The sequence below is a fragment of the Portunus trituberculatus genome, chromosome 10, assembly GCF_017591435.1.
Source record: "Portunus trituberculatus isolate SZX2019 chromosome 10, ASM1759143v1, whole genome shotgun sequence".
NCBI classification, from domain to species: domain Eukaryota; kingdom Metazoa; phylum Arthropoda; class Malacostraca; order Decapoda; family Portunidae; genus Portunus; species Portunus trituberculatus.
This window is the reverse complement of record NC_059264.1, coordinates 1,929,083-1,953,997: the sequence shown is the minus strand read 5'-3', so window position 1 is coordinate 1,953,997 and position 24,915 is coordinate 1,929,083. Positions and strand designations below refer to the sequence as shown.

Genomic DNA, 24,915 nt, shown 5'->3' with positions numbered 1-24,915 from the left:
TAAGCACCGAGTGTAGTGGAGCGCAGCACAGAAGTGTTTCAGGGTATGTGCCGAGATGCAAGAGTGACACGTTTTGTGTTAGCCTGTCATTCCAGCAAGCCAATGGCAGATGAACCACCAGCACAGACTCGAAACCTGTGCATGCTTTACAAATGTGTTTGTGTGAGGGCAGCAGCACCAACCTTGATGAGGAGACTGATGGTGATGAAGATGGAGAATATGAACATTCCCCCGAGGCCGTAGAGGTGCAGGGTGCGTCGGCCGGCCCGGTCCATGAGGGGGATGGACACCAGCGTCATCACCACCATGACGGAGCCGACCCCCAGCGTAGCGTACTTGGACTGCCACTCCTCCAGGCCCGCCGCGGTGAACAGGGAGGTGGAGTAGTAGAGGACCTGCGGCAGGGAGGAAGCGGGTGACTCCGGGGCTGCCCCTGGCGGCGGTGGGGGTGGGTGTACTCGGGACAGAGGAGGAAGGGACAGCTTTGTTTACGAGTCTGGTGAAAGTTACTGAGAAGAGGAAAGGTGTGACTTCACAGAGTACAGTGATCTTACAGAGAAATACTTCTTTGAACAATGGTTTCAGATGCTCCAGAAATATTGGTCTTCTGATGGGAGAGTCCGGCAAGGAGTGACTCTTGGCATGGCCGTGACTTATGCTTTTGTTGATGGAGGAAAAGCTCCTAAGGTCTGTTGGGCAGGACACGTCCTCTCCCTCTGGTGTTATAGTTCAGTGAAAATTATTTGGAATATATTCAAATATTTGTCTGTTGTTTCCTGCATGGTGAGGATATAGTACATATACATACACACATACATATCTATAAAAAAAACAGGACTAAACTGTTTGGTGAACTTCTGGGGTAAATCATCCAAAGATGCATTACAACACTTCTCAAACAAGAAGCAATAAGACCTAGAAATAGTCAAATAGGTCAAAACCAAACAAAAAAAAATCATAAAATAGAAAATCAAGTGAGACATTCCACAGGTTAATCAAAACCAACAAACATAATACATATTCTCTCTCAAATGGAAATGCAATGTATAGTCAAGGACATTAAAGGCAAGATGGTTCCATACAATTACAAGTGAAAAGTTCATGCCCCACCACAGAGCTAACTCAGGAGATGGCAGCGCCGGCTAGCAGGTCAACAACGCAAAAAAGGAGCTGTGGCGCCGACACGGGCGGAGCGGCGTGGCGCGGCGCGGCGCGGCACGGCACACTTCGCCACAAGCGCCTGGGGTTGCAAGCAGCTCAATTTGGCTTGGAGCAAAAATAAGCGAAATCAGTAAAAAATGTAAGCGCTCAAACAACCTTGTCCGGACAGATCATGGTTATTTCTTTCTCTTTTTTTTTTGTGTCAGTGAAAAAAAAAAAAAACCTTTCTCTTCAGACTGAAAAATTGTGCCTGATGTTGTGCTTATTTACTTATTCTCTTAATTCTGACTTGAAGAAAATTTATCACAACGAGGAAAGAAAACACAGGAATGCCGTGCACCTCTGAGGGAAAAAGCATCAGGTACACAGTTTTGACAAGGCATTTACGTTAAGCATTGAACAAAACCCAATGAACAATTCTTGGACTCCCACTCTTATGCAGCCGTCATGCGCAACCCATTACTCTAGCCCGCATGACTGCTGGGTGGCGCCCCACTGACTGCTGCCCTCCAGAAAACACAAGATCAGGCGTGCATAGGATGACACTGTTTTGCTCTGAGGTCCACCATCTCTTTCTCGCAATGTGGTGCTTCCAAAGAGAGACGTGGCGATGCTTCTCTCGCTGCACCACGCCACGTCACACAACTACCAGTCACATTGCAGCAAACCAGTGTTGGTGAGTGCTAGTTATGTTAGACATCTCTCCTCTGGCTCTTAATGGTGAAAAATTACTCAACGTGGTGAGATCAAAAGTATAAGCTCTACGTGACACTTCAAGAAAACAGTGACGTTAAAAAGTGACTGAACCTTGACTGAAAGACACTGAATGATCTTGTCCTTAGTGCAATTGGCTGTGCTAGACTAGGCTGAGAGTGGGGGAGGGGAAAAGTACAGTCCTCGCATTCCAGGGAAGGACAAAAAGTGTATTTCTAAAAAGACTCGGTGGTGGAGAAACAATAAGGCCAAAAGAGGGAGTGAGTAAACAAACCAATCAACAACAGTGGAGGAAGGTGTGACAGGGAAGGCGAGGGTCAGTGACTCTCGGAAGTGACTAAGACGGTGACTACGTACAGTGAGGGGGAGAAACATTGGACCAACGGGCATGACAGACGCACGGAGAACAGCGAGTGACAGGAGGAGGAAAGGTGACACTCTCCGTCGGCCGCTCTGATCAGTGTCTTGTGTCGTGTGCCTACATAAACGGCCAAAACGTCACCCCTGCAGGGACCACACGCACCCTCAGAAGGCAAGCTCTTACCCTCTGTGTGTCAGTATAGCTTTCTGATTTGCTGGTGAAAGAGGTACTAAGGTTGGATATCCGGGGTTGCCTGCATGTCTCACTCACCCACTGCCTCGCTGGACACATCCTGCGACTCAACCGACACAGAGATCATGAGAAATATTAAATGTATTGATTTGTTCGCTTGTTTCGTGTAAAAAGCTGTTTACTTTCCGGTTACTGAATACTTTGGCTTTAAATTTAACGTCATGCAATGCTTCCTTCACTTACTTATGACCACGAACTCAAAAAAAGCAGTGCAAGAAACGAAAAGCATGTGAATAATTTGGAGGTAAAAGTACAGCTGTTTAATTCAATTCCCATCACTGAAACTTGAATCTCCAAATGTAACATGACACAACACTTTCTTCACTTACTTTCCACAACACCACGAACTCAAAAAATGATAAACCGCAAGAATTTAGAGAGAGAGAGACAACATGTTACTGTGTTACTCTACCTTCGTTCTTTCTTCAATCAAACCACCACAGATTTCACTGGTAGGAGACGGGGAGGAGCATTCACTCACAAATCCAAGTTAACATTACCTTTTGAAGACACTTGGGGAGGGGGACAAGGGGCAGAAAACTGTGTGAAGGAGCAAAGGGGGACACACTGAGTATTACACTGACAGGGGGGCTTGGGGCGTCCAGTGGGTGGGTTGGCGGCAGGGCGGGTCTGAATGGCAAGAATGCAGGGTGGGCGAGCATCTGAGGGCGTGTAGTCCCAGTGAGGGTCCTGAATGCTGGCTGGGTGGTGAGTATTGCAGAGGGCACCATGGTACTTATAAGAGAGAGAGGGACAGATAGAGAGACGTAGAGATAGAGAGACAGAAAGAGAGAGAGAACTTTGGGTCACAGATACCAATTCTTTTTATTTATTTCTTTTTTTGCAAACCAAACAAATACTTCTGTTGCATCCCAGATTTGACAGATATAACAAGTCTTTTTTGTTTTTGTTGCTCTTATGAGTTATAGTTGAGTAAGTTGACATGCTTTCAGGTTTGTGATGTGAAGGGGAGCTTAAAAATTTATCTTCTCTTGCATTAGAAAGAACAACATTAATCTCTGCAGGTCTTATCAATCAACTAATCCCCAAAACTAACGTGAATTATGTGCAATGGACAATACCACAGTGGTGAGAAGGGTCATTTCATTGATAAACAAAGGCAACTACAAAATATTAATGTATGCAGTAATAGTAATATATATAGAGGTAAGTAATATCAAATGACTAATAAAGTAGCATTAACTAGGCAAAAAAGTAAGGACACACACGCACACGCACACGCACACACATACACATGGGATACAGAACAGTACCACACATGCGACAGCGGGTGTGTGTCAAGGCGGGTGTGTGAGGCTGTGGGTGGACGCTCGCAATAAAATCTGGCCTTGTTTTGCTTTGCTTTGCTTTGCTCGCTCACCACAATTTTACTCATTCAATTTCGGACACTATGTACATATGTATTTTGTTTTGTCGTTTCTTCACAGTCTTCGCCGCACCATTCCTCCTCGCCACTCTCTAAGTTGCCGGGCTTGTGACGCTCTAAGCTAAATCAAGGAATGAGGTGTGTATGCTTTCTCTCCAAGTGCTGAGGCCATGACTATTTGGGTTATCCTATTGCTGTGTGGCCTTGGAGGGATCTGAGTAGCCTGTCTCCATGTAACACAGCATCTTAAGGCACCTATTACTGTGTCCCCAGCTCACACTTTGGCACACTTGGGTTAGTAATGCACATTGTTTCCTATTTTTATTACAACAAAGTGCTGTGTCCCTTTTTTTATTCATGTCGGTGTGTACTGCTATGGTTTGTGTTTAGTTGATGTCTGAGCACTGTTTTGTTTGATCATTTCCACGTCATTGCTTCTATAACGCAGTCCTTCAACATTCCTGCCTTCAATTATTCTCCTTATTTATCTTTTCTTAATTAATTGGTACTTTTGAGAGTCACCCAGCGTCGGTTTGCTGTTATTAGTGCTAGCGTCAAGTTTTCTTGCCTCTGTCTCGCAGCGCAGTATTCTAAGAGCACGGCCAATTAGTTTTTGCTCTGGTGTTGTCATTGGTTTGGTGTCCTGGTGGTGGTGACAGTGGCCGCCGGCACCACTACTGGTCCACCGCTCCATCTCCCTCTCACAAGTTCCGTTGGTGTCTCTGTTTGGTTTCCCTTCAAGCCTGTCTCACTCAATCCGTCCCTACGACTGGAATGCACACAGGCACACACAGGCCACACACATGCTTACACGTACACACACACACACACACACACGTACACACCAACACTTCCTCATGCCAACGGGTACATGCAAGCACACATGGATACACACATACACACACAAACACACGGGTACAGGCACACACATACATACACAGACCTACAGACCCACTGTTTGGATCACTGGCAACACAAAACGTGTGGTTCTCAGGACTGACAGATATAAGAAGAAGAAGAGACAGGTCATGAAGAAGCAGTTTCAAGAAGTGGTTGGACACATCATTGGTGATTTACCCTTGAGTTGGCACAAACTTTTCCTACATCTCTTAATTATCACTTTACTGTCTTTCCTTTCTCAGTGAAGTCAATTGGGTCACTGGGATGGACAGAATTCAAGAGCGTGAACCTCGACCGTTACGTTTCCTTCTACAGGATTCCCGGACAAGGACTCTGGTAGGTGAGACTGAGGGTAGGTCAATGTCCAGTGTTTGGGGCGAGTCTTTGTCAAGGAGTCTTCACCACAACCTTCACTGCCCTGCCTCCTCTCCTCCTCCTCCTTCTCCACCCTCCCTCCCGCCCTACCTGGCCTTCCCTCTACCTCTAGTACTTATCACTGCTCATGTGCACGGTGGAGGGAGGCCAGGGGCTTCCGGCACAAAGCACTGCCTGCACCACGGCTGCTCCACGGGGAAGAGACTCAGTGAACACCTTAACATTAGCTCTGCCTCCCTCACGGCCACCAGGAGCCTCCCACCACACTGTCACACTGCCAGCCACCACCAGGTCAAGGCTGTGCGTCGCCAGTGAGGGGTTAGTAATTCACCTAGCCAAGGCCAGACTCATGGTGCCATCCTGGCCTTTCTGTTCATGCCACTTAATGCAAGGTACTGGTGGTGGTGCTGGTGGTGCCTCATCATGTGACGTGAGGCACTGGTGTGGCTGAAAAGTGCTGATCTTTAGGTTTAGGAGTCAGTCTTTCAGCACTAAATGTTACTCAATTAGTTTGATCTATCATTTGAAGGAGAGACTGACACACAGACACACGGACACACGGCCAGCAGGTCAGAGCAGCCTTGAACATTCCAAGCCTGAGTCTGGGCTCATGAGGGCGTGCACTGCTGGACACACCCACACACTGCTGAACTGCTACTGTCACCTGCCACTTCATCATGCAGGAAACCTCACACACAACTTCACCATTACAAAAACTCCTTTATGTAGCTTCATTCCTCTTTTCCTTATCTTATTTCAGTGATAATCAGCAATCCTCTTGAGTGAGTTCAGTGCATAGATGTGAACAGAAGCAAACACTGATGCTATAGTGAAGCTGGAGCAGCTCTGAGTGGTGTGTGCCTGGGCCTGGCAATACACCACACACCAGGCAGCCCTTGCCCCTCCCACCACCTTCCTACACCCAATACAACCACCCACAGGACGTGCTTGCTTGCTTGTGTGTGTGTGTGTGTGTGTGTGTGTGTGTGTGTGTGTGTGTGTGTGTGTGTGTGTGTGTGTGTGTGTGTGTAATTCCCCAATGTCATGAGGATTCATGCTGGAATTATCATCAGCTGTTGTTGTCCCAGAAAGCTTGAAGCAGCATGACTCTGGGCAAGCTGAGGCCTCACACACACCACATCCTCTGCGCCAGGCCAGGGACTCAGGCTACTCAGGGGACACACTCAGCAGCCCTCCACATGACAAGTCAGGACATGACCACTGAGCTAGCAGGCAGGGTTTGTGTGTGTGTGTGTGTGGGTGTGTGTGTGTGTGTGTGTGTGTGTGTGTGTGTGTGTGTGTGTGTGTGTGTGTGTGTGTGTGTGTGTGTTAGAGCTTGTGAGCGAGAGCAGTGCTGGGCAGAGAGTGTGTGACAGGCACTGCTTCTCGGCTGGAAGTTGGTGTGGGAGTGTGTTGCAGCCACGGAGGACACTGACTGGTACATGGACACATGGCACGTGTAGTCACAATACTGAACACATACTGTACTCCATGTAGCACAAACTGCACACTCAACACCACACGGCAGCCAGCCAGCCAGCCTCCAACACCCGGCCCATCGTCCTTCCCGTTTATGGAATGTTGGTGCCTACAACTCTTTAAAAATATGAGAAAACTGCACAAATTTAAGACATCAACAGACATTCAATATGGCAAAAAATCTAATCTCCCTTTGTGTGTTTTGTTTCTCTTGCAGTCCACTTCCTCAGCAGTGGAGGCTGTGTGGAACATCTGACAAGCTCACATCAGGAGTGTGGCGACAGGAGGGCGTGTCCCCCCACCTCGGCCACATACCCCACCCCACCCTGCCCATCGTGCCCTCCCCTGGCCAGTGTCACTGTGCCGCCACTCTCAAGGCCCTGCGAGTCTCAGTTCGCACTCTGCTGGTCATTTTCTGAGTGACGTCTGCCTCGGAATGTTTGGCTGCGAGTTGCTTGTTGCTGAGAGAGTGTCTGGTGCTTGCTCTCGGGGTGTGACGGGGATGGTGTTGTCACTGGTGTGCAGCAACTAAACTATCACAGGAACAAAGCAGTACTCATCCTACAACTGCCTAGAACTAAGTGTATTACAGTACTTTATGAGTTGACTCAAAATCCATGCATGGAACAGCAACCCCCATGCACGCCTACAGACTCTTCGCACAATGACAGTACGTTTAGTTAAAAAAATGATGTAGAGCATGATAATAATAAATCAGATAACCAACAGAAACAAACGTCTGCCACTGTACAATATATTACAAATATAGGAAAAACACTTACCAACTGGCAATGTTCAAGTATTGAAAACTATCATTTAGATAAGGATTCTTTTTGCAAGGTAATGACGACAATGCGCACAAAACCAGACTATGACACAGAAAGTGCACTGCTGGTCGGGCTCTTGACGAAATAAACTTTTGCAGTTTTCTTATAAAACTGTAAAGTTGTAGGCACCAGCTGCACAGAATTTAAGAAACCTACAAAAAATATTTCCCAGAGCAAGATCATGAGACCACTCACTCTCTGTCCATAATGTGATTTTGTCCCCAAGGTTGTCCTTTACCTCAAGGAGATAATATGTGACACAGTACACACTACACAGTATTGTCACCCCATCCCTTCCCACCCCACCCTGCCCCACCCCACCCTGCCCTGCTGACCAGGGCCTCTCTCTTCCCTGGCTGACAGGACCCCAACACTACACTACTACAATAATATCACAACAAGAAAAGTATTTGAATATATCCACCACAACAAAAGTACTTGAATATACTTCACAAAAATATGACAAGTGATCAAGCTTAAACTGAGCGGCAGATCTGAGCTGAGTGAGGCAGGAAAGAGCCGCACGTGTCAATATCTGAGCCTGAGCCTGACTGATGCTGTCCGTCACACCCTGGGCGGCCCCAGCGGCGTGGCGCCCACCGGTACTCACCGCGTTAATCCCAGACAGCTGCTGGGAGAGCTGCATCACCACACCGATGGTGAGGGGCATGCGTAGATTGGAGTTCCGCACCAGCTGCAGCATGGTCATGTGGGCCTCCGTCTGGCTGGCTGCCTCCTCTGCCCGCATCTCCTCTATGTCCTCCTCTACATGGGACGAGGCTCTCAGGCGGCGCAGGGCTGGCAAGACAACGCCAATACACTCTCAGGCCTCGCCAGTCACTACAGCTTCAGTGAGCAGTGAAAGGCAGAGTGGAGGTGCTACACTGTCCTGTCAGGGGTGCAACCTCTGTCCCCCCCACAGCCAACCCAGCATGCTCCCTGCCCTACCCCTTAGATCAGTTCATCAGTACTTTAAAGCACGAAGCATGACTGCTTTCCAAGAGGCAGCTGTCTGTCTGCCTGACGGCCTCATGTCACACCTCTTCACTAACCTGCTTGGTGGGTTTTGTCAGATGCATAGTTGTGAAAAGATTATCATTTACATAAACAAGAAAGATTAAGACCTGAAAACAGAAGAGAAATGCTTTCACAGCAACATCCTGTTAAGATAGTGGGAATGAGGCAAACATATGTAATGACAAGGTGAAAATTGTGATTATAAAAGATAATTAGCTATATCAAAACTGAACACCTGAAAATATAATAGAAATGGCTTCAAATCAACACTTCAATAAGAGATATAAAAGAACATTAGATGTCCTGACAGAGGGTGTCTCCCTCATGTAAAGCTGTCACGGGACACCACACACTCACCCCTCACACCCACACAATGCAACACAACCCAACTAATAAACCCAACCCAACATAACTTGACCTGCTTTACCAACACCTGCCTCACACACTCACAGAACCATCTCACACCACTACACACAACACACACTCACCTCTGCGTGCCTCATCCTCCATCTGGCGTGACATGAGGAGGTACCGCGGCGACTCAGGACACACAGGGAGCAGCACCATCTGCATCACAGCCGGCACCACCGCCAACCCTGCAGCAGACACCACAATGTACCCACTGACAACATCAACTCTGTGTGTGTGTTTCACTGTTTGTTTGATCTGCTGCAGTCTCTGACGAGACAGCCAGACGTTACCCTACGGAACGAGCTCAGAGCTCATTATTTCCGATCTTCGGATAGGCCTGAGACCAGGCACACACCACACACCGGGACAACAAGGTCACAACTCCTCGATTTACATCCCGTACTTACTCACTGCTAGGTGAACAGGGGCTACACGTGAAAAGAGACACACCCAAATATCTCCACCCGGCCGGGGAATCGAACCCCGGTCCTCTGGCTTGTGAAGCCAGCGCTCTAACCACTGAGCTACCGGGCGTGTATGGTGTGTGTGTGTGTGTGTTTTTTGTTCATATGAGTGTCTGTGTTTATGTAAGAGAAAATCTGGCCAAGACCAGCAATAGAGAGATAAATAAAGGACCATTAAAATTGCCAAGTCTAGTTAGCTGTGCTGTAATGATGAATGGTGTGTGTGTGTGTGTGTGTGTGTGTGTGTGTGTGTGTGTGTGAGTCTGTGTTTGTATGTTTGTATGGTGTTTGTGAGTTAATCAGGTGGTGTACATGTGTGAGTGTCAGAGTTACTTGTGTGCTTACGATGTGTTTGTGTTTGTATGAGTGAATTTGTGAGTCAATTTTGTGGCGAGTGGTGAGTAGAGTTTGACATAAGTGAGTCAGTTGTTTCCTTAAAGTGAGCCAGTACAGGTGAAATGTAAGCAACCAAGTTAATTTTGCCTCAATAGCACTGACGAATAGTTAAAAAAATGGAAATTTAGTATAGATTCTTAAACATTTTTCCAATTAAAGCAATTTTTTGACATAAGTAATAATCTTAGACTCTTATTTAAGCCTATTTTCTATCTGTAAATCAGGAAAAAAAGGAGCAAAACTAACAACTTGAATGTCCACCTCTAATATTTACAAATGAACATTCACCTGTAGCTGTGTGAGTGTGTGAGTGAGTGGCAATGAGTCAGTAAGCCAGCCTTTATAACTCACCACTCACACACACACCAAGGCAAGGCAGAGAGTCTAGGCAAGGAGTCACTACAAGCAATGGGGAGGTGAGCAGGTGTTGGGGCATATCATGAGGAGAGGAGGGAATGCAAACACCATACATACCTGCTCCATACATATAATTGGCCGGGTTTTCAGCGTAATGCAACAGAGAGGTATAGTTCAGGCTTAGTTTAGTGCACACTGCCACATCAATCAATCCAGCGGCAAAAATTTAGGTTTGATTTTTATGATGGCTTTGAAAAAAATTTATACCAGTGAAGTGATAAAATAAATGTAAAGTTGGCTATGTTAGTTATGCATTTTGGTACCAGTTAGAAAATTGAGAATGTGAAAATTAAGTAGGGTTATTGGTAAGGTCAATAATGAGTTTGGGTTGAGTCCAATTAGAAAACCCTCATTGTGAAGAGTAAAGAGGGTTGTTTGAATGATCTTGGAGTAAAGTTTCATTCAAATTAGAAAAAAAAAACAGTATGAAGAGTAAATAGGGGTTATGGGAAGGTAAATACAGTAATGAGTTTGATCCTTCTGTCAGCTTAGCACACAGGGGGAGCAGGAAAGTTATATAACATTCACCCATCTCACACACACACACACACACACACACATCCCAGCTCGAACCCTGTACAACACAACTAGGTAAATACAAACATACAGACACACACACTTTTACTCATATTTATCTTTCATAACATAAAATAACCTAACCTTTTACTCTTCAACAACACACACACACTCACCAGCTTTTACTCATATCTACCTTTCGTAACATAATATAACTTAACCTAACCTAATCTAACCTTCTATTCTCCAACATCAACACACACACACACACACACAAGCACTGTAATGCCCACCACACACAAACTTTCACATCAATCCTCCCTAACCAAACCTTACCAAACCTAAAACTCATTAACCAACAAACCAAAAAACAGACGACTGATCTTCCTACACCCACAAAACAGCAGCAGCAGTAGCAGACACCCACCTAGGAGGATAGGCCAGGCTTTCTTGTTACCCAGGAGCTGCTCTATGCCAAGGACTTGAGAGAGCAGGAGGCCAATGGTGACTGCCAGCTGGTTGACAGTACCCAGGCCCCCTCGCAGGTTGAGCGGAGCGATCTCACTGATGTACATGGGAACGAGGGATGTGTTGAGTCCTGCAGTGCATTGAGGGAGACAGAAATGAAGGTGAGTGTGTGCAAACTGAATAGGTTATGAATGATCACGATGTAAGAAAAAGGAAGAAGAAGAGAGAGAGAGAGAGAGAGAATGAAATGTGTGGAAATGGAAAAAATAAGGATGAGATTGATTAAAAAGAGGAAATAATAAAGATAACTATGAAGAACAAAGAAAAATTAAGGAGAAGGAGAGAGACAGATGACAGTAAGTGTGTGGAAGTGGAAAAAAAATAAGAATGATGCGGCTGATAATATATAAAAAAAAAAAAGGAACGATAAAAATAATGAAGATAACTATGAGAGAAAAAAAAGAGATGCAGGATAACAGTAGAACATATACAGTGTGTTGAGGCGGAGAAAGAGAAAGATGTGAATAAGTGTTAAGTGTACAGGCATAACTCACCACAGTTGATACCGATGACCAGTCTACCTAGGATGAGCATTTCAAAGGAGTTGGACATCTGAGAGAAGCCCATGAGACAGGCACCTCCGACTCCAAGCAGGTTATTGAGCAGCAGTCCTTTCTTCCTGTTGGCCGAGGAGAGAATAACGTGTGAGTGAGACAGAGCTGAGAACGAGATCGGAGAGGAAACACCAGGGCTTAACTCTTTCAATACAGGGACACATTTTTTACCTTAAGATATGTGTGCGCTTAGACCATTTTATTGACATCAGAAAGAGTCTAGGGAGGTCAGAAGATTAATGGCCAGTCTTCACTATTTTAATCCCCAACATAAGTTCCTGAAGCTGTGTAAAATCACCAGATAGTAAGCAGAATGAATATGAAAATGTGTCATAGTACTGAATAGGTTAAAGCAGAAAAGATAAGAGCGCAGTGAGGAGAAAAGGTAGCAATGATAGAACAGGGAGGAAAAATACATGGGGACTGAGTAGGTGAGAAAAAGATATGATGGGGAAGACCTTGAATTTTTTGGGTATGATTAGACCATTTTATTTATATTAGGAATGGTCTATGGAGGTCAGAAAATTAATAGCCAGAGTCTTCACTATTTTAACCCCTGCATAAGTTTCTGAAGCTGTGTCAAATCACCAAATAGTAACCAGAATAAATATGAAAACATGTCATGCTACACATTGTGAATTCAAGACAGGAGGGATAAAGAAGTATATACAAAAGAGAGAGAGCTAGTTAATGTAAAATAGAAGGATAACCAGTGAGATACAAATGAAGGACAAATTACTGTACATCTCCCCTTACCTTCCAAACTTGTGGGGAACAGATTAGTAAAGTATGTACAACAGATTAATGAAGAACAAAGGCAGATTAGTGAAGAATGTAAGACAGATTAATGAGGAACGAAAGACAAAGCACATTTTCTCTTACCTCCCAAACTTGTTGCCTATAGATTAGTGAAGTACATAAGACAGATAGGTTAAGAATGTAAAACAGATTAGTGAAGAATGTAAGACAGATTAATGAAGAACGTAAGATAGATTAACAAAGAACATAAGACAGATTAGTGAAGAACGTAAGACAGATTAATGAAGAACGTAAGACAGATTAACAAAGAACATAAGACAGATTAGTGAAGAACGTAAGACAGATTAATGAAGAACGTAAGACAGATTAACAAAGAACATAAGACAGATTAGTGAAGAACGTAAGACAGATTAATGAAGAATATAAGACAGATTAATGAAGAACGTAATACCACACATTTTCTCTTACCTCCCAAACTTGTGGCCTACAGATTAACTAAGAACATTACACAGAATAATGAAGAACACAAGACAGATTACTGAAGAACGTAAGACAGATTAACGAAGAACATAAGACAATACATTTTCTCTTACCTCCCAAACTTGTTGCCTACAGATCCTCCACAGAAGCCTCCTATCATCCCCCCAATAGCGAAGATGGAAACTGCGATGGACCAGATGAGATCCTGCTTGCTGTTCTCAATGTTCCTGTGGTAGCGAGACTTCCAGCAGTCGCCGATGAAGTTCTCGATGACCGACTGGGGTGCATTGATGACCCCAGTGTTGTAGCCAAACTGGAACATCCCCAGCACTGCCGCGAAGATTGCATAACACAGGAAGCATGTCAACCCCTGAAATGTACACACGCAAGCTGCCATCAGAAAGGGAAAGGGTGTTGCAATGTTGGGGGTGTTGGTGTAAGGGTGTTGAATTGAAAGATTGGTGTTTGGTGGTGTGTTGATGTGGTCATGTGTGTCTGTGTAAGGATGTGTGTGGTGTGTGTGTGTGTGGTGTGCATTTGCTAAATTGGTGATGTGCTGTGTGTGGTGAAATGGTGATGTTTTATGTGGAGATGTGGTGAAGAAGTGAGATGAGTGGTGAGAAGTACAGGTTTATTGAAAGTTACTGGTGTGTGGTGTGTGCTTAATGGTGATGCTTAATGAGGTGGTGAGTGCTGGTGAATGTTGAGAAGTGAGGACGAGTTGGTGATGCATGAGTTTTTTTTTTTTCAGTAAATTGATGAGATGTGTGTGTGTGTGTGTGTGTGTGTGTGTGTGTGTGTGTGTGTGTGTGTGTGTGTGTGTGTGTGTGTGAGAACTGACAAAAAGATAAATTTCTGGTGATGAAGGGGGTTGACTTGTAAAAAACTCATTCACTACGTACGCACACACACACACACATACACACATGACTCTCTCACACCATTACTGAAGTGTGTGCATGTTCAGTGGTGTCTTGGGAGTGTGAGAGAAAAAAATAATACCTCTCACTCTCTCTTGCACTCTCACTCATTCTAGTCACACCAAAACTTGTCAAATCATGCAAAAAACATCTGAGCACAAGAAATCAGCCTTATTTTGCAACTTAGCATTATATTTCTCTCTGTAGATCTTGTGAGACTGGAAGCAGCTTAGCAGTTAATTAGGAATAAAATACAGTAGCATATATATAAAAGAACGCCTGCCATACCTGGAAATGAAAACAAATCTACCTATATTCTGATACTTATACGTAAAATCAAAGTTAAGATTTATCTCTACGTATACACTGCTGCCTCTCTACTTGAAACGGGTGACCACTAGTGCTAAGAAAGTGTTTACGTAAGACTACAAGTATTTACAAGTGGGATGCCAGCCAGTTAGTACGTAATGGAAGAGAAAAAGTAAAGATAAAAGAATATATAAATGGTCGGATTGTGTCTTCTTTGTCATTCAATCATTTATTCACTCTCTTGTTCTTGTTCTTCCACTCTCTCTCTCTCTCTCTCTCTCTCTCTCTCTCTCTCTCTCTCAGCACATCACCCATTAAGACAAAAGGGAATCTCAATTTACGAATGCTGTATTTATGAATGTTCAAACTGACACATAAAGTGATTTCATTCCTTTGTCCTGCTTCACAAATGCAAAATTAATGTCCAAAGAGAAAAAAAAAGAAAAGTGCTTAAAATTTTGTAAGAAATGCATGAATAGAAGGAAAAAAAAAAAAATGGACATATACAGTTGTTTCAAATTTAACCTCCCCAAAATTTTCAAGTATTGCAGCTCATTCATAAAGATTTAACTGTAAAAAAAAAAAAAAAAAAAACTTTGAAGTAATTATTGCTTGGTGGTTCTTAAGTGTACAGGGTTCATTCCAGCAAAGAAAGGTGCTCCATAGACCCTGAATAGAACCTCCATAGACCCTCCTGAATGAACCCTGAACACAATGATATGAATTTAACCCAACAATATAAATAAAACTTTCACAATCCCAATTACTCATTCATAAACTGAGATTCACCTGTAGACTGTCTCACTTAACCTCTCACTCACTCACACACACACACACACACACACACACACACACACACACACACACACACACACACACACACAAGCCAAGGGGTCACAGCTGAGTCAGGAATGCACTGCTGGTAACACAGACTCAGCTTTCCTTGTATGAGAGTGATATATGTCTAGCACTAACTCAGCAGAAGCACTCAGCACTTAGCACTCAGCACCTCTCACCACTAAAGCAGCAAGGTAAGAACTGAACCACACACTAAGATGTTTTTCTTTTTCTCTGTCTGTCTGTCTAAGTTCTCGTAACTCTGTCCATCTGTCTCTGTTTCTCCTATACAGTGTTACATTCAGAGGTGTTACGAGAGGTGTTTGAAGTCTTCTATAGTGTTGTGGGATATGTTTAGTGATACAAGACTGACTGTATCTCTGTCTATGTCCATTAAATCTGTCCCAATACATGTCTATCTGTCTTTATCTCTCCTACATAGTGTTACATTCAGAGGGGTTACAAGAGGTGTTTGAACTGTCTATAGTGTTGTGGGATGTGTTTAGTAATACAAAACACACTGCATCTCTGTCTATGTCCATTAAATCTGTCCCAATACCTGTCAACCTGTCTTTGTCTCTCCTACATAATGTTACATTCAGAGGATTTACGAGGGGTGTCTGAACAGTCTTAGTGGGTTGGGATGTGTTTAGTAATACAAGGTGCACTGCATCTCTGTCTATGTCTATTAACTCTGTCCAAATGCCTGTCTGTCTGTCTCTGTCTCTCCTACACTGTCACATTCAAGCCCATATTCTGAAACACTTTGCTCTCTCACCATCATTACTTGCCAAGTTGAAGATGCTTATGTTTCTAAGGGTATTTCTATGGGGCTGGTGACGGAGTGGCAAGATTTCTAGTTTATTAAAAGGAGAAACTGTCTTCAAAACCCGGCTAGTTGTCTCTGGGGCCTTGGAAAATTGTTGTGGTGAGAGGGGAAGGCGTTTCTGAATGCGTCTTATATAGTGTGTGGTGGGGTGTGTTTAGTGATGCAAGAGGACACTATGCTGGGCTATGCTGGGCTATGCAGGAATGAAAGGGACCACTACAGCACTACAATTATCTGGGAATGCTGGAGTTACTGAGGGAAGATAAGCTAATACAGGTTAAGAGATGAAGCCAAAGTGATTCAAGGTGTGTTTTGTTATTATCTTTTTTTTTCTTTTTTTTTTTAAGGATTTTGTTAGCTATAGTGAGGTTGGTTTGTGTTCCTGTTGTGGTTGACTGTGTGGGTTATTTCATGGTATGTGGTTTTTTGTCTATTTCTTGGTGGTTATTGTCATTGCCACCACCACCACTGATGATGATGGTGGTGATGATGCCCCTGTAATCCTAATCCAGCTCTCTCTCTCTCACACACACACACACACACACACACACACACACACACATACCCTCTGTATCCACACACTCATCCACCTGTTTTTTATTCCCATTACTGCACTGCTGGCCCACTTCATACATACACATACATACACACACATACACAGCCTCATCCACACTGTCACATCCATCCATTCATCCACTCACTCCTTTCTTCTACCACACTGCTATCCAATCATCCTGTCATCTTGCCAACCAGTCATCCAGCCACCCACCCAGCCATCCAGCCATCCAGTCATCCAGTCATCCAGTCATCAGTTTGCTTCACTCCTTCCACACTTTCACATTTCTTTGTTTGTGGCTACTAATGTTTTGTCAGGGTGGCTCAAAGCTTCTGTTAGTCAAGCTATACCATGTAGTGTCTGTCTGTCTGCTTGTTGCTTTGCTCTGAATGCCTTTCCTGGTTTCACATAAAGGTGATTGGATACACACACATACCCACATACACACACGTTTCTCTATCTTTTTTTCACATGGTTACATTGCATATAAATCTATTTCTTCTTTCCTTTTCATCAAGTATATCTTAGAGCTGTATTTTGAAACATTTCTGTACTACACCTTTACCACTTTCCAAAGGCTCTAGTTGAAGTGACACAGGTCTTCAAGGGTGTTATTTTCATGGTTCTAGTGCCAGAGTAATGACATTTCTATATTATTAACAGGAGAAACAGTCTTGAGAACTTAGCTAATCATCTGTGGCCTTGGAAAACAGTCATAGTGAGAAAGCAGTGTGTTTCAAAGTACAGGCCTCACCAGCACATCCTCTCTACTGCTCCTGACTCTCAAACTGATACACATAAATGAGGCGTAACTACACAATAAGTACGTAGTATATAATTCAACCAAACAAGAACACAATAAAGGAGAATAAGCCAAGTCATCCATCCCGGCCTGTTGCCAAATACAAAACCAAAAGAATCACGTGCTTGTATACTTCTTCTCTCAGTCGCCATTCGCACGTACTTCTGTAGAAACCAAAAAAATTTAGCGAAATAAAAAAAAATGAGAAGAGTGAAAACTTTCCTGGGAGGCAAACGCTAATGCTGGGGCCAGTTCAATGAGTCGTGCAGGCAAGGCAAGGGCAGAACTACGGGAGACTGATGCACCTAAGGGAGGGACGTGGGGAACAGCCTCTGAGGGAGCAGTGTGTGTGTGTGTGGCTGGGGGAGAGGGAGGGGACGTGGGAGGGGCTGGGGTCTGGCTGGGGCTGGCGGGGGCTGAGGCAAGGCGATAAAACCTCCAGTCACCCCAAAAAACTGAATGACTAAACATGTAAGTCTACCAACCTAACTCGTGGAAGGAAGTATACAGTGACTACCAAGGGGAAACAGGAAACCTTCGAGTGAATGTACGCAAAACATGAGTACAGTAGTAGGAGAGAGCAAGTGGAGGGAAACTAAGTGCTCCATCAACATCTCAACTCAAGTGACAAAATCTTTAAGGGGAGAGAGTGAGAGAGAGGGGAAGACAGAACTATAAAGAGATGGGAGAGAGAAGGAAAACATACATACCGGAGGAGAGAGAGAGGAAGCCTAAAGAGAGACATAAGAGGAGAGAGAGAAGGGCAGGTTATGCACGATCTTGGCAATGGGTTCTTGATGGTAGTAGTAGTAGTAGTAGTAAAACTTTATTTCTTTCTTTCACTTGTGTTGTGCCTTCATGGTGCCATACAGAGAAAAAAAGACATATATACACAGCACAATGATGAGACACACTTCAATGCACGTCACAGAGAGGAAAGACAGATAAAAGAAGAGGGAGGAGGGCAGGATGGAGGAGGCATTGAAGGAAGGGACACAGGGAGGAAGGTCTTAACAGGGAAACAAGAGAGTTAGTTTATAAGCGTCAGAAGACCATCAGGGTGGAGAGAAAATACGTATATGAGTAGGGTAAAATGGTACCAGATTGACTGACTGACTGATGGCTGGGCTTGCCTATGACGGATGGCCTACCCTCTTGCCTCCTCTTCAGCTATAATGAAAGTATGGCTAATGCTGACTGGCTGGCTGGTTGGCTGAATGACTGGCTGAATGATTATGTCTTGGTCCATGTATGATAAAAGTTACTGACTGGCTAAATGACTGGCTGATTGGCTGACTGACTGGCTGTTTAATGCACCTTATAGATATGATAAAGGGTATTTGATTGACTGATTGAATGACTGACTGACTGACTAACTGGCTGAATGAGATACTGACTAACTGGTTCATACACCTGATTGATGTGATATAGGGTAACTTAACTGACTGACTGACTAACTGACTATTTAAAGACTGACTGACCCATACACCTGATAGATATAACAAAGGTAACTTAACTGACTAACTGACTGACTGATTAACTGACTGACTGACTGACTGATTGACTGACTGACCAATCAAGTAACTGACCAACTGACTGACTGACTAATCAACCAACTGACCAACTGACTGACTGACTAGCTGTATGAATAACTGACCGATCGATTGACTGACTAACTGATTGACCAACCAACTGACTGACTGACAGACTGGTAACAGCAATAAGCCTGACACACACACACACACACACACACACACACACACATTCCCCCTGAACCCACCCAGACTTAACTAATTCTACTTTCTTACTCACAAAACACACAAATATACACAAAGAAGAGAAAAAGAATAAAAAAAATTAAACTTGCTAATTAAAACCAATTATTAGTGTGTCTTTTTTCCTCCCCCCCCCCAAAAAAAAAATAAACAGATAAAATAAAGGAAAAAAAAAAAAGATAAAATTATGAAAAACGTAAACAATGCAAAGTTGAATTCTACGAAGCTGGTTTTTTTTATTTTATTTATTTATTTATTTTTTGTTTACTAATAGAAAAAATGATGTTATGTATTATTATTATTATTATTATTATTATTATTATTATTATTATTATAGGGATATTGGCTGGCTGGCTCTGCACTTCATGATAAGATAGAAAGATAATGTCATAGTGAGTCATCCTTCTTACTATCATTATCATCATTATCATTATCACCACCACAACTGTAAACATCACTATTATCACTACTGTTATCATCACCACCATTATCATCACAACTGTTATCAATATCATCACCTCAAACACCATCATTTTCACCACCACTACTGTCATCACCAATTTCATAACCTCAAACACCACAATTTTCATCACCAACATCATCATCATCACCATCAGTATTATCACCAATATAACCTCAAACACCATTATTTTCATCACCATCATTATCACCACTACCATCACTAACAGCATCACCACCACCACCACCACCACCACCACACACACACACACACACACACACACACACACACACACACACAAGCTAGGTCATCAGAGGTCAATTTAGTGCTATATAGGATGACCACACTGACCTCTTCCCTCAACATTCTTTCCTCCACACTCATACTGGGCAGGAGTGGCAGGTGAGTGTGGTAAATGCAGTCTCATTTGCCCAGTGGTGAGTGTGTTATGAGCCTGTGGTGAGTCTGTGGTGAGCCTTTGTTTTTCTTGTTCTTCTTTTATATTCACTTTTGTTCACTGGAGTCAAAATTGTGTACAGTTTTTAGTTGTCTTTTTTTTTTTCTTCACGTTTATATATTTGTTCTTTTCTTTCTATTTTCTCGCTCTGTGTTACGCGATAGAGTAGAAAATGTGTTATTGGTTTTAAGTATGCAATTAAGTATGAGCTCTGAGGCATCTAGTACACATATATTCTTCTTATTTACTATCTCTTATCTTCTCTACACCTACTTTACAATCTTATACATCTTTGCTACAATCCTCTCCTTCACCATCTACTATTTCTTCCCTTCTCTTCATCTCCATCATTACTCTCCAACATTTAGTATATTTTTTTTATTCTGATTTCAATATTTTTACAGCCTTCTCATTCTCCTACTCCACCTCTTACCCCTCCTCCTTCTTCTTCTTGTCCTCCTCCTCCTCCTTCTTCTCCTCCTCCTCCTCCTCCTCCTTATTATTATTTTTTTTTTTCCAGTATTCAATATATATTTCTCATTCAGATTTTGTTTGTTCTTATGCATTCCATAATTTACTTCACCCTCCTCATTTTCCTCCTACTCCTCCTCCTCCTCCTCCTCTTTCTCTTCCTTATATTTGTTTTAAGTATCCAATCAAGCATGAAATCTGTGGCCTCTAGTATTTCCTCTTATTCTCCTCCTATACCTTCTCCTTCTCCTCCTTGTCCTCCTCCTCCTTCTTTCTTATTGTTTTTTTTTTTCAGTATTCAATCAAGTTTTTCTTTCTTTTTCAGATTTTGATGTTTTTCTTATGCATTCTGTGCTTTATTAAACCTTCTTCCTCTTCCTCCTTCTCTTCTTACTCCTCTACCTTCTCCTCATCCTACTCCTCCTTCTTTTCCTTATAATTGTTCTTTTCAGTATTCAATCAAGTTTATCTTTCTTTTCAGATTTTGATATTTTTCTTATATGTTCTGCACTTTATTATACCTTCCTCCTCCTCCTCCTCCTCCTCCTCCTTGTACTTCTCTTCCTCTATCTTTTCTTCCTCCTCCTTCAAGTCCACATTCACGTAACACAGCAAGACTCAATCACCACGCCAGCACACCACGCAGACACACCACCACTCAGTCACCAAGCGTTCACAATCATCACTGAACTTTGCTAGCCAATGGAATGCACTGTTACCAACCCCTCTGAAATGTGGTGAGGTGTGCTGGTAACTGGTGAAGTGGTGATGGTGGTGGTGGTGATGTGGAGAGGTTAGGTGGATGTATTTGTTACTGGTGTGAGGCTGAAGGTGGATGTGTATGTGGTTATGTGGATGTGTGGTTATGTGGAGATGTAGTTTCTAGTTGGGCTGTGAGGAATGACATAATTGGTAGGTCTGGTAACACTGCCTGACCTTTGTGTGTGTGTGTGTGTGTGTGTGTGTGTGTGTGTGTGTGTGTGTGTGTGTGTGTGGTGATGGTCTGGTCCTGCTCTCTCTCTCTCTCTCTCTCTCTCTCTCTCTCTCTCTCTCTCTCTCTCTCTCTCTCTCTCTCTCTCTCTCTCTCTCTAACTAGCTCTATTTAATTTCTGGGATTAATAACTAATCTCTTTTTCTTCATTATATCTCTTTGTTTTTGTTTTTTTGTCAGTTCATCCTAGCTTTTGTAACTAACACTCTCTCTCTCTCTCTCTCTCTCTCTCTCTCTCTCTCTCTCTGGTAGTGATGGACAACCTTCTTAACTATTCCATCAATATCTATCTATCTATCTACCTATCTATCTATCCTTTCCTCTCCTCTCATCAATTACATTCCATTTTTTTTTAGAAGCCGGAATTAGTTCAGGTGTTTCTACCTTCATTTCTGTATAACTTCTCTTGTTTCTCCATATTTTTGTGGCTTGTATAGGATTTGTGGCTCCCTTTTGTTGACTTAATATTCTGTAGTATTCATTTTACATTTTTTGGAGTATGGCAGGTCATGTATGGTTCTTTCTCTTTTCTCTTTCTTTCTCCTGTTATTTTAGACTGTTAACTCTTTCTTTGTCCTGTTTATTTTACACTTTTGTTGCCTTAATTTTGTAGTGTTCATTTTACATCTCTTGGAGTATGGCAGGTCATGTATGGTTCTTTCTCCTTTCCTATTTCTTTGTCCTGTTATTTTAGACTGTATAGAGCAAGGGTTCTCAACTTTTTTTATCTCTTTAAGAACCCTCCTTGAGTGACAAGACCATCTACCTTAACCTCCAGTATTCTGACATCGAATGGAATGTTAATTTAGCGACTGACACTATTACTAACTCAACACACAATGGCACTGCAAAGGATATTATTAGATCAGCTTTCTAAATACCCTTGGAAATCCTCTTGTGAACCTGGGGGGATATGCAAACCCCAGATTGAGAACCCCTGGCATAGAGACTTTATACATGGCTTATTTCTCTCTCTCTCTCTTTTTTTGCTTTTTTTTTTGTTTTTATGTGTGAGGGGACAGCTGGCCAAGGGCAACATAAAAGAAAAGGCCCACTAAGTTGCCAGTCCCCAAGCAGGTCTGAAGTATGTTTTGAAGTATAGGGGTATATATGTATGTGGTTTACTTCTTTCTCTCTTTTTTATTATGTTTTTCAAGTATGGGGCTGTATATATGGTGCGTTTTTCTCTCTCTCTCTCTCTTTCTCTCATTATTTTATATTTTTTTATATGTATAGTGGTTTTTCTCTCTTTTTGATGTTTTTAGAAGTACAGTAATGGACTTTAGGGTGTGTTTCTCCCTCTCTTTCTCTTTCTCTCATTTCTTTGTTTTTTTTTCGTAAGTATAGAGAGTACATATAGTTTACCTCTTTCTCTTTTTTTGATGTTTTTTGAAGTAATGGAGTTCATATGTGGTGCATTTTTCTCTCTCTCTCTTTCTCTCATATATGGTTTACCTCTTTCTTTTTTTTTTTCTTTTTAAGTAATGGACTTTATATATGGTCTCTCTCTCTCTCTCTCTCTCTCTCTCTCTCTCTCTCTCTCTCTCTCTCTCTCTCTCTCTCTCTCTCTCTCTCTATTTTATCACTTTTTCATTACATTCTTAAAAGTACGAGGGTTTATATGTGGTGTTCTCTTTTTTCAGTTTTTTTCTTTTTTTTAAGTATGTAGATATGGTGCTTTCTCTCTCTCTCTCTCTCTCTCTCTCTCTCTCTCTCTTATTATGTTTTTGGAAGCTTAGGGTGGTTTATATATAGTTTATCTCTCTATGAGTTCTCTATTTTCCTTTATTTTTTATTTTTATTTATCTATTTATTTTCTTTTTGTGAGCCAGTTTTCCCTTTGCATGTCTGAGAATATCTTTGTTTTCCTTATCATTGTTTGACTTTTAATTACTACTAGCTTTCATATTTGTTTGGTTTGCTTTGCCACGAGAAAAAAATTGAAAGGAAAGGTTAGAATTCACATTATAATACCAAACTTAAATAAATAAGTAAATAAATAAATAAGGAAAATAAAATGAATATATTAATGTAAATAGATAACCAAAAACATGATTAAACACAATTTCTTCCTCTTCATACTTTAGCTTCAGTCACAACAATAATAACAACTCTCTCTCTCTCTCTCTCTCTCTCTCTCTCTCTCTCTCTCCTACAATTCAAAATATCACTAAAAACAATTTTCATTATTTCACCAAACTTAACAAAATGAAGAACAGTAAATAAGAAAAAGAAAATAAAGAAATAAGAAGAAAAAGAGAAAACCACAAACTAATCAAACCATTTTCTTTTCTCTCTCTTTTTTTTTTTTTCTCTCTATCTTTACACTTTCCAATTAGCTTCACTCACAACAACAAAAACAACAACCTCTCTCTCTCTCTCTCTCTCTCTCTCTCTCTCTCTGCCTCCTACAATCCAAAATACCAATAAAAACAACAACAACAGCAACAACAACTAACTATCTCACCAAACTTGAAAAAAAAATAAGAAAAAGAAAAGAAAAAGAAATGAAAAGAAAAAAAGAAGAGTAATTAATATTTTTTTCATTTCTCTCTATCTCTACACGTTCCAATTAGCTTCACTCACAACAACAACAACAACAACAACAACAATAATAACAGCTCTCTCTCTCTCTCTCTCTCTCTCTCTCTCTCTCTCTCTCTCTTTCTACAATCCAAAATACAACAAAAACAACAGCAACAACAACAACAACAACTAACATTATTTCACCAAACTCAACCCAAAAAAAAAAAAAAAAAGAAAAAGAAGAAAAAGAAAAGATCAAAGGAAATATCACTAATTAATTCAACTATTTTCTTTTCTACACTTTCATTTTATCTTTTATCTTCAGCCAGTCTTTTGAACATCACTGAGATTATGACCTAATTCATCTTATCTATTAATTAACTCTATATTCTCTTCTGTAATGAACCCTTTTCTAGTTAACCCTTGTGTTCTAAACCTTTATTCCTTACCACACATGACAACTCTCCTCCTCCACACCTGTTAAGATCAATGTATACTATTCTACACCTGTCAAAACCTACACATGTCATCTTATACCTGTACAAATTGCTATATTATGTAATCACACACCTGTAGATATATTTTGATCTAATTCCATACCTGTAGAAATGCCTTATGTTTGATTACACACCTGTAGAAATGATTTATATCTAATTACACACCTGAAAATGCCTTAATATAATTCCAAACCTGAAGAAATATCTTATATCTGATTCCAAACCTGAAGAAATGCCTTATATCTAGTTACACACCTTAAAAATACCTTATATCTAATTCCAAACCTGAAAAATGGCTTATATCTGATTCTAAACCTGTGAAAATACCTTATATCTAACCCCACACCTGAAAACATGCCTTAATCTAATTCCAAACCTGAAAAATGCCTTATATCTAACCACACACCTGAAAAATTGACTTATATTTATTCCAAACCTGAAGAAATGCCACACACCTCACTACACACCTAAAAACAAATACTAAACC

General features: G+C 41.9%; 2 protein-coding genes across 37 annotated transcripts in view; one reads left to right on the top strand and one right to left on the bottom strand.

Moving 5' to 3' along the window:
• LOC123502087 (glucose transporter type 1-like) overlaps nt 1-24,915 on the bottom strand; it is a 118,382-nt gene that overhangs the window by 22,835 nt on the left and 70,632 nt on the right. For 32 of the 35 annotated variants that reach the window (XM_045251247.1, XM_045251245.1, XM_045251255.1 and 29 more), the window contains 8 exons: nt 17,962-17,982; nt 13,112-13,368; nt 11,700-11,824; nt 11,105-11,275; nt 8,962-9,069; nt 8,067-8,254; nt 7,412-7,414; nt 183-395 (listed from right to left, as the gene is read on the bottom strand). In XM_045251247.1, the coding sequence (XP_045107182.1) occupies nt 183-395; nt 7,412-7,414; nt 8,067-8,254; nt 8,962-9,069; nt 11,105-11,275; nt 11,700-11,824; nt 13,112-13,368; nt 17,962-17,982 (1,086 nt within the window). The remainder of the gene's footprint in view (nt 1-182; nt 396-7,411; nt 7,415-8,066; nt 8,255-8,961; nt 9,070-11,104; nt 11,276-11,699; nt 11,825-13,111; nt 13,369-17,961; nt 17,983-24,915) is intronic. The other 3 variants (XM_045251250.1, XM_045251248.1, XM_045251251.1) reach the window with 3 other exon arrangements.
• Nucleotides 394-7,391, top strand: LOC123502093. 2 transcript variants are annotated; one of them, XM_045251283.1, is made up of 3 exons: nt 394-1,837; nt 5,018-5,115; nt 6,847-7,391. In XM_045251283.1, the coding sequence occupies exons 1-3, from the start codon at nt 1,635-1,637 to the stop codon at nt 7,050-7,052; spliced, it is 507 nt and encodes a 168-aa protein (XP_045107218.1). In that variant the 5' UTR covers nt 394-1,634; the 3' UTR covers nt 7,053-7,391. The 2 variants fall into 2 exon arrangements, with proteins under 2 accessions (XP_045107218.1, XP_045107219.1); XM_045251284.1 differs by having other exon boundaries at nt 1,134-1,837; nt 5,018-5,111; nt 6,847-7,387.

What these genes read in the sequence shown, in the direction of transcription:
- LOC123502093 (XM_045251283.1), top strand. Translation starts at nt 1,635, where the DNA reads ATGACTGCTGGGTGGCGCCCCACTGACTGCTGCCCTCCAGAAAACACA. An exon ending in ATTGCAGCAAACCAGTGTTG is followed by an intron (nt 1,838 to 5,017) that starts GTGAGTGCTAGT and finishes TTCCTTTCTCAG; the next exon opens with TGAAGTCAATTGGGTCACTG. An exon ending in CCGGACAAGGACTCTGGTAG is followed by an intron (nt 5,116 to 6,846) that starts GTGAGACTGAGG and finishes TTTCTCTTGCAG; the next exon opens with TCCACTTCCTCAGCAGTGGA.